The sequence below is a fragment of the Lactuca saligna genome, chromosome 7 (assembly GCF_052625555.1).
Source record: "Lactuca saligna cultivar CGN05327 chromosome 7, ASM5262555v1, whole genome shotgun sequence".
Lineage (NCBI taxonomy): Eukaryota > Viridiplantae > Streptophyta > Magnoliopsida > Asterales > Asteraceae > Lactuca > Lactuca saligna.
The window spans coordinates 155801554-155812154 of NC_136423.1; the positions used below are offsets into that span (position 1 = coordinate 155801554).

Consider the following 10601-nt stretch of genomic DNA (forward strand, 5'->3'; position numbering starts at 1 on the left):
CCCTTTCTCTATTATTTTTCCAGTCAAGTTGCTTTGGTGAAGGCAACCCAAAAGGATCATGCAGAACCAGGTCAAGTACTTACCAAATATGGTTACAGGCTAAGACACTAATCCAACACCATCTAGCATGTAGGTGCATTGGTGCTTAATGATTAAAGACCCATATACATTGTGCATGCTATATAAATAAAAGAAAGGCTTTTTTGGTTCTTCTTATGCAAAAACCATAACATGCATCTTATGATGCATGTTCTCTCACCTTTGCTTACCTCTTGAAGATTTTACTTGCTTTTATAATCTCTTAAAGTTCATACTTTGGTTATTAACTTCAAGCTTAAGAGTTAAGAGTTTTAGACTAGCATCAACATCAAGTTGAGCCATTATTGGTGTCACTTAAGTTTATCATTCTTCATCAACTTCCAAGCCTCCCAAAAGGATCCAAGAACTACAAATGTTGTTATTTTGTTGTTCTTATTCTTTGGTTGTGTTATTTTTTTCTTTCCAAACTTTGGAAGAAGAACATTAGCGGGTTTAAACTTGTTTATGTTATTCAAAATGATCAAGTCTTTCGTTGCCAAATATCATGTGTTTGAAACTAGTTTTTGAATAAAAACCCAACTGCCAAACCTAGGGTTTTCGGGATAATGACTAGATTAATCTACTATCTACTATAATAAATGAAGATCAGTTTCGCCACATGTCAATCTCTCAAAAGTTTTAGCACTTGTTATTTTGTGATATTTTTAAGATAAAATAAAATCCACATGTCAATTTGTAGATTTTCCAATTTTTAAAATGAAAGTCACATAATACTTATATAAACCAATGTGTTCTAGAAACCGATGTGTCATATTTTATAGTTAGGTTTAGATTAAACCTCATCAACTTATTGATTAGTAAAAAGGGATGTGTTGCGTCCATGATGTAGTAAAGATGCTAACTAAACCCTAAATTATTTTAGGATTACAAAAGGTTTTAAAACATTTAAAATTTTAGTGATCTGGTCTAATTAGGTCACTAACACTCAAATATGGTTAACAAAAACATATTGGAAACCAAGGGATCTAGATGTAAAGAAATAACTCTGATATCATTGTTGGGTTATGAATAAACTAAATTGCCACAAAGGTGAATATATATATATATATATATATATATATATATATATATATATATATATATATATATATATATATATATATATATATATATATATAGAGGTTATTTGGAAAACAAAAAAACCCTAAAAAATCATAAAAATGCATAAAAAAATACTTTGATGTTACAAAACTTTTTAAAAAAAATCGTAGGTTTTTAATATATTCGCTAAAAAAATCAAATTTTTTTTTAAATTAAAAAAAATATATTAAATTTAAAAAAAAATAAACAAACTTATTTAAAAACATGTGATTTAAAAAAAAAAAGTTTTGTGATCGCTAAGTATTTTTTTATGAATTTTTATGATTTTTAGGATTTTTTTGTTTTTCATAGAACCTAAACCTATATATATATATATATATATATATATATATATATATATATATATATATATATATATATATATATATTATGAACCTAATTGTAGTTCCATGTTCAACCAGTCTTATACAACAAAATTAAATCAACAATAGAAAGGTAAAATACACTTACATTCATAGCATCCAAAAGAGAATCCCTCTGATGCATTCTCAACCAAATATTAGTTAAGAGTACTTGACAACCTTAGATCATCTAACTACTAAAATAGTAAATGATTGTTGTTTTTACTTCTCCAATGTGAGACATAAATAGAAGGGACACGATGTGTAGACGAGGGTATTTGGGATTTTAGAGATGGAATACATTCTATTAATTTTTCTAATGTTTTTCACATGGGGTCATCATCAGACTCTGATTTTAAGTCCCTTTATTTATTGGGAAATGTTTTAAACCCTTAACAAATAATTACTTAGTTATTAAGTAATTATCCTTAAGTTTGGTAATTCTCTTATTTTCATAATCTGAAGCTTAAACCCCTTTAAGTCTACTAGTTTCATTTTATTGTTAAACACTTAATTAATTAACAAACTAGATTCGTATCATCATTCTCTAGTCAATATTGCTTATATCCTTCTAACATTAATAATAATATTACAAACTGTTGTGACTTTGACCATTATTTCCAACAATGTTATATACATATTTACAGCCAAATTATCTATGATAGTCATAAAGGTTGTAAATCTATCAATATTTTTCTAATGAACATGAACATAAATCCATTAGCAGTTATGAAGACTAATTAATTGAATGCAATGGGAGAATATCTTGTAAGTTTTATTCATTCACAAAGGAGATTAAATTTCTTGAAAAATGAAGATCAGTCAAAGGTGAAATTATAATGATTGATACAATAGAGCGGTTAAAAAAGTTTTTCTTGCTTGATGCTTCATCTTATCATATTGATAGCCTTACGACATGCTACCTTAGTTACTTCGATATGATTTTTGATGACTCTGATTCACATTGTCCCAACCACTCCATCCATGACACTATAGAACACAATTTGATACCCCCACCATATCTAGTTTTGCCCTTTAGGTACACTTGACAGGAGAAGTTGTACATGGACATAAACCAATGTTCTCAACCATCAGAATCTGTCTCACGAAATGGTAAAGGAACATTTTTCACTGCTCTAAACTTGCCAACATTATTCAAGTGCTCATTTTCCAACCTATATCAAATTACAAAGGATAAATACATGATACTTTTCAACCATTTATACATTAATTAAAAGATAGTACTAATGATATATAAATTGCATATGTTATTACCTATAGTAATTCCAATGCCCACGACGAATCACTTCTAAAGAAGCAAGAGAAAACTCAAGCAAGCGTGATTCAAACAATCCAACTTTGAATTGTAGCACTGTTTCCAACCAAGCAACCCTTAGAACAAAATTCAAGGCCTACACATAAATGGGGATTTTAGTATTTCACATTATGCAATTGTCGAAACGTAAAATTTTAAAAACTCATGAAACTTAATGATATAAAACTCACAATGGCTATGTAGTAGAACCCTTTATTCTTAAGAACAAGTTCATCTCTAAGCCATAGGTTTTTTGACTTGGAATCAAGAAGTCCCCAATCCTTCACAAAGTCCCAATATAGTTGGTATACAGTGGCAAACAAGGAAGTCACCAAAACAATTATCAACCACAATTGTGTTTCTTGTCTTGCATAAGTTAACCGTGCTCCAGCTGCTACCATGGCTGACACATACTTACCTAAGTTAGCCAAGTGGTTAACATCACACTCATCAAACCATCTCCTCGCACACTGTATATATATAATTTCATACATAAAACGTTATCCTTGTTAGAGGTATTATAAAGTGACAATCAAAATATTTAGGCATTTATTAAAGATGTAATACATATGTATATACCTGCATAGCACGCCAGTAGTATGGAGCAAAAGAGATTACATAAGCAAGCTCTCGATATAACTTCCCTGATTTACAAGTATGGTAATGATGTGTTTTAAAACTTCCTGCAAGGAAGTAACATGCTGTTGATTCCATGTGCCTCAATAAAGGGATCTGCAACACAAAAAAAAAAAAATACGTATACCGACTTTATCACTAGACAAGGTAAGTTAATGATGCTAGAACATATATAGGAACCTTCATAGAAAAATTACCTGACTAGTAAGTTGATCTGCCATGAAAAAATCCATCATTAGAACCTATGTTTTCCATAAAAATCAAAATCATTACCTAGTGTTATAAAGATTTTTTTTTTTTCCATATTTTAGGTAATGATTTGGGTAACCTAGTAGTACCTTGTACAAAGGAGAGCATATTATGTTGCGAATGACTCTAAGGAAGCAATAGCGAGTTGGAAGATAAAAGATGTTCAATGGACATACAAGCAACCCAATGAAAATCTAAATATCAAATCAAAGTTATGAATAAGCATTAAAATCTTTCAAAAAATTTAACTGATGTAACTAGTCAAGGTAATAATATTACCAAGAAAAGAATGCCTGGAATGGCATCAATCTGGGTAGGAGAAAATCCATTTGAAATCAAAATAAGATGTAATACCATGGCAGAAACCACAGTTGTCATCATACATGTGCATATAAGAAATGCATCTTTATACTTGAGTGTTGTACCAGCTTGGAATTCGAATATGAAGTTATAATTAATCCTTGTAGCTTTCCAGGAGAAAAGGTTACACCCATACATAAACAAATGCAAGCTCAACAATGCAAACATGCTGCATTTATATGTAACCAAGGCAAACAAGATTACATGAAAAAATTGATTTTTTAAATATACTTATCTGGTATATATGTGTGCGTGTATGTGTGCGTGTGTGTGTATATATATATATATATATATATATATATATATATATATATATATATATATATATATATATATATATATATATATATATATAAGCAAGTTCAAATAAAAACAGTAAATAGTATGAGAACGTAAAAACACTATGTTTGTGTTATTATAAACTTATGTATGTGCATTTTAATAGTAAATTCGAATTTTAATTTTAACCTTTGACTATTCATTTATTCTTTGTTGAATAATGACATAAAGTTTTCGATATAAAATTCATTGCAGAATAATAACCTAAAAAAGTGTTTTTACGTTCTCACAGTATTTACTGTTTTTATTTGAACTGTCCCATATATATATATATATATATATATATATATATATATATATATATATATATATATATATATATATATATATATATATATATATATATATATATATATAAAGTTTATACATTAAATACCTGAAAACGGGATATATAGTTTCAACATAGTCGGTTTCTGTACCACGGGAGAACATGCCACTAATATGTGCCAATATTGCATATACAGAGAATAATGTTACAAAACTACCCGTGAAGAGTCCTGTTGAAAAAAAAAAAAAAAACTATTATATGGTTTTGTTGCTTGATGTTGTCATATTAATTTTTTTTTTTTTATTTTCTAATTATTATGACGAAGATAGTCGATAAACGGTATATTACCAACAAAGAAAGTGACCATGTGAGAGCTTTTTTGTTGGCGGGGCTTCAAAAATTTCATGGCCTTTTTCCTATCATCCTTGGCAAAGTGCTTAGTGAAAGAAGCTTCCACCTCATCTGTTAATTTTACCACCTAAAATTTGTAATTCTTCATTATAAACGGTATATCCATAAGGCTTTGAAATCAATAATGATCAACATATTGTCACATTATCATTTTTTTCTTATAAGTCTTATGATTTTTTCATTAGAATGTATTGAAATATATAAATGATTAATTATCGACACATTTATTTTAAACTTACAAATATTGCATTTTTTTTCATTGAATAGTTCAATGACTAATGAAATCCACAATAATATTTAAGGTCAGCATAAAATCCTACTATGATTAAGTGTAATTCATTAAATGTCAAGTAATTAAACATTCTATCTCATTTAACTATTTTATTAAACTATTTGTGGATGCTTTAACAATACAAACTAGTTTAAAAAAACAACACCAATGATTGAAAACATATAGATTGCTTATTATGAATGTATTTGTCCACAAGTATAAAAAGTTTTTCTTAAACAGTAAACATGACAAGAACCTTTTGAATTAAGAAGAAAAACAAGCAACGCATGAGTGGTACATTAATCGGAAAAGCAAAATGGTGAATAAAGAATTTCAACTCATTTATACATGTAAGGATTAATGAACTTTATACATGATCAGATACTTAGATGGATCAGTGTTTATCTTTTTACTTTTAGTTATCATATTCTAATGTAAATTCGACCACGTCTTTTCTTTAGCAAATAAAGTTAGAAAAAGTTTTGTCCAATTCTCTAAGAGCAACTAAAATATTGGAGTTTTTTCACATAGTTTTTTATCACCTCATCGACAACTTTAAAAAGTTAACATACCTCCCTAATAACTTCCATAATAAGAGATTTTTTTTACATAACTTATTTATAGGACCCATTCATATTAACTTGTACAATTATATTGTTTTTGTACAAATTGGTTTATTTAATAATGCTTTTGTAGACCGACCATAATCACCAAAATGCTATCATCAAGATTTTCCAAAAGCAACTCCAACACTTGAGAGAATGCTTTTTCAAAATAAAAAAACTTAGAAAAAATCCTTATTATAAATTTTCTTATAACAAAATTTTTTAATAGTTATTGTGGAGCTATGACTGTTTTATTTTTGCTACATTCTCGCTAGCCCATTGAATATTTTCGGGCCATTCAAAAGAAAATTTTGTATAAGCGGATTGCATCAACATATGGACATCTTTCTTAAGCGTATAAAAGCTTGATACATTACTGTTACGTAAATTAAATAGTTATAAAAGATTGCTAAAGAGTTATTATTTATTTTGTAATTAAACTAAAAAAAGAGTTATTGTAACAAGCAATCTATTATTAAATTAAAACTAACAGATTAAAGAATCTATATTGGTTTTACTAGATTTACCTTATCGGAACTAACGAAATAAGATCTTTTGACAGCTTTTAAATAAGTTGCTGAAGACTGTTGATTAGAAACCTGTTAAAAAAAATAGTTGGAGTCAAAATTGAATCAAAATTATTATGTCACAAAGTTTATTTCTTCCCATGAAGTTTACTGTTTATATACTTGAGAACATATATATACGAGTTACCAACATGAAGCTTTGCCGCTTACCTTGTCAAATTTCTTCAGTATTTTTACAAATGCCACCATATTTAGAGAGCTGCCAAAAATATTCATTTGATCAGAAAATCAACAGTCCTCTAATAAATAAAAATGTAAACCATTTAAAGTTTAAACGTAAAAAACCAGAGTTTATTAACTTAACTATGATGAATATATGTAAGTAGTTAATTTTGTAAATTAGAAAGGAAAAAAAAAGATGCACAATATTAGATTATGTTTGACGTATAAGCTGAAAAATTAGCTGCGAGCTGAAAAACTAGCTGATAGATGAAAAGTTAGGTATTAAATAAAAAGTTAGTTAGTAGTAAAAAAGCTAACAGACGTTTGGTAAAACTAACTGAAAAGTTAACTGACAAATATAATGTTTCTTTATAATTAATTAAGGGGTATATTTGAAATATTTTTAAAAAACTTATAAAAGCTTGTCTAAATAGTTTTTAAAAAAACTAGCTTATAACTATCTTTTAAGTTACTTTGGCTTGCTAAACATGTCACTTTAAAAAAACTCGAAAAATAAACTAACTTATCAGCTTGGTGTGACACGCCAAACATAATCTTAATGGAGAATCACTAGAGTGAGGTGAAATCATAGTTTTTGCTATTAATTAGTCAAAAATTATAACTTTTTAATGGGATATGTCCACAATATATTAATCTTTTTCTATGTCTAGTATCATGATAAACATATTCAAGGTACACTAATATTATAGATGTATTTATCGGATACATACCTATACGTTTTTAATAGACCAAGGCCTCTATAAAGTTCCACAAAAGCTCCTCTAATCATTTTTTCCGCGCATTGAATCTTCTTGCGATTGATATAATCACTTGGTCCACCTTCTTTCTTAGGATTGTTTACTAGATCTTCCCAAAGCATCGATGTAACTGCTGTTATGGTTCTTGTAGGCGTAGTTGCCGGAATATCAATTCGCATGGCCATTTTAGGCTTTCCCTTTTTAGTTTTTCCTCTAGCTGCTGCACCAAGTAGATTGATACCATTTTTTTCTAGAGCGGAAATCACATCATTTGTCTGTGTCCCCTCTCCATGGCTTTCTGAAAACTCAGTGGGTGTTTCTGCATGACAAATTTCAATTCATTTTGATCCGATACTAAAAGATATAATATAACACCACAGATTCATACATAAGAAACATATCGTAAGTGTTTAAATCTTGAATTTACATTTTGAGATATGATTCGTTCCTTAGTAAGCAGTACTATAAAGTGCGCAGACCACTAATTATTTCACTTTAGTTAGGGAGATTAATTTATTAGCTAATTATAAAAGTTGTGATCATGTGTAGGATGGAGTATTCTTTTAACTTCATGGATATTAAAAAAAAGCCACTAATTAAGGAACTTGAAGAATATGAAAATTTGTGGTATGAGTTTGGTTACCGGAGTCGGAGGTGGGGCCAGACGAGTAGGAGCTGAGGAGTCCGGTGGAGCTTGGGGATCGTGCGAATTTAAACCGGCCGGAAGATTTTCTCCGGGAACCAAGAACTTGCTGGAGGTCCAACAAGATTTGAAGCTGTTTATTCAACATTTCTCCTCTCTCTAGGAATTCGCTCTCTTTGTTGGTATAAAACTGGTTCACCTTTTCCAATTCCTCATCCAGTTTCTCAAAGAACACCTTCACCTACATGATTGAATGATAATAAATACTATTTTTTATTTATTTAGAAATGTTATAAATTAATTAAGTTTACTTAATCTATTTGGTGAATTACCTCGTCTTCCTCAGAGTTCAAATGTTCAACGAGTTCAGTTTCATCATCTTCGTCTTCATCTTTTTCTGACATTTCGTCACCTTGTTCGGAAAGCGTGTTTTTCACCTATACCATGCATGACACGTGGAACATGTAGTTATAGGCTTATGGGAATGATAACTATCATTTCCTTGTTATTTCAGGAAACATGTCGTATAATTCATATAGATATATTTCAGGAAACACGTCATATAATGCATGACAGCCGTTTCGATCTATTGCCTTTTAGTCACCAAAAATACTCAATTTCATGAAAATCAAGACTTTGATGACGCAACTCACCGCTTCCTTTTAGTATTTACTACAAGCACCACAACTTTAACAGGTGTGTGTGTGTTTGTGTGTGTTTCAATAACTGATGTTATAATTGAAAATAAACACATAGACTTCAAGTGAAAAAAGTGGATGAAAATAATGGGTAAACGAAAAAAGTAATTATGTTTTCAAAAGATATCCTTGAAAAAAGTTGGTTAATCATATCTATATGTATGACATAATGGAAAATGATTAAACTGAATGCGTAACGTAACGAAATCCACAGCCGATTAATGCAAAAACATTTCATTCGATGGTAATCGTGAATGATGACACGAAAGCCATGATGATGACATGCACCAAAAGTATTTTCTTTTGGAACTTCAACAGTAGATGTCAAGCACTAAAGTAGATTCACACATGTTTTTTTCAATTTTAACATTAATTTCAAATCATAATTAATTAGCAAAAGCTGATCAGCATCTTCCAATGGCTATTACATTTTCTTGTAAATCGTAATTAAAATACCTGAAGAATCTGATCAGGTTGTTGATTGGTGGCATTAGATGTAAGATGACGAAAGAAAGAGCGAACAGGGTCGAATATTGATAAGCCATAATCTTGACTACAAGTCGTTTGTGAAAGCTTCGATATCCTTGATAGTTTAACCTTCTTAACATGTTTCTTGAGTTGCCAATAATTCACAAAGGCATCTTTCCATTCAGGAATGAGTTGAGCTTCTAGCTCTTTAGAGAACTTCACCATTAATTCTTTCCGTACCACAATCTCCCTCTGGTGATCAGGAGAGAGAGAGAGAGAGAGAGAGAGAGAGAGAGAGAGAGAGAGAGAGAGAGTTGCTCAATGGGGGATGAGTGGCTGGATGGGTGCTTAAATAGATATATAGAACAGACAAAGATGTAGGTAGAAGACAGAAGGTTTAACAAGCAAAGATTTGAAAGGCTTCTATATATCTTCTCTCTCTTCTTTGATTTACTTCTTGATTCATGTTAATTAAAGGAGAAGGCAGATTCCACTTTCAATTTCATTTCCACCACCTTATTTTTCTTGTGTTCCATTATCATCCTTTTGGTTATTATTATATGAATTTCTTTCGTTGATTCTAGAATGGAGATTAGGCGACTTCAAGATTTGCTTGTTAAAAACTTTCACATCAAAACTTTTTAACCTTCTATTGATAGCAAACACAACCGAAGTTATTAACTTAATTTGCATCTTCTATTGATTATAATAAAAAAATTCAAAATAATATTTAATCATTGCCACATATGATATAAATGCTTGGTGTTAGTGCAGTTAAATTATAAATTAATAACGCATTTCTTCTACTACATTAATCTACCTTAAATAGTCATTTTTTGAGCTAAAGGTTACATGGTTATTTTTTTTAATAACTTTTCTATATAATTACTTGTATGCTTATTCTCATAAAATTATTTAAATCATGGACATGAACTAACACCACTACAAGCACAAGAAATTAATAAAAAGGAAACTAAAATAGAAGGCTTAAAAGCAATTATGTTCCTTAAACGCATTAAAAAATTATACAGTATAAAAAAAAAATAGCAAAAAGCTCGATGATTTTATCAAGGATATAGATCCACAGCAGCCTAATGCATCAGATGCACAGCAGCCCAATGCATCATCATAGCCCATCACAATATACTCACGTTTCTAATGTATTTACTTATTCAATTGTATAAGTCAATAGATCCAAAAATATCTCCTGTAGAATAGCTTGTAATCTGTTGTAATTGAGACTATATATAGTGTGTTAACAGTGGAATACAAATCAGGTCATTCGATCAT

The 10601-nt window shown here is 29.6% G+C and overlaps 1 protein-coding gene across 1 annotated transcript; it reads right to left on the reverse strand.

Annotated features, from left to right (window-relative positions):
* Window positions 1–2285: 2285 nt before the first annotated feature.
* On the reverse strand, window positions 2286–9745 carry PHO1 (phosphate 1). The gene is made up of 15 exons (XM_078963389.1): window positions 9300–9745; window positions 8478–8582; window positions 8146–8386; window positions 7476–7821; window positions 6733–6781; window positions 6523–6594; window positions 5057–5186; window positions 4817–4937; window positions 4021–4270; window positions 3831–3935; window positions 3690–3734; window positions 3436–3588; window positions 3048–3326; window positions 2817–2953; window positions 2286–2716 (listed from the first exon to the last, which is right to left on the reverse strand). Exons 1-15 carry the CDS (start codon window positions 9534–9536, stop codon window positions 2626–2628), a joined length of 2361 nt encoding a protein of 786 aa, XP_078819515.1. The 5' UTR covers window positions 9537–9745; the 3' UTR covers window positions 2286–2625.
* Window positions 9746–10601: the final 856 nt, after the last annotated feature.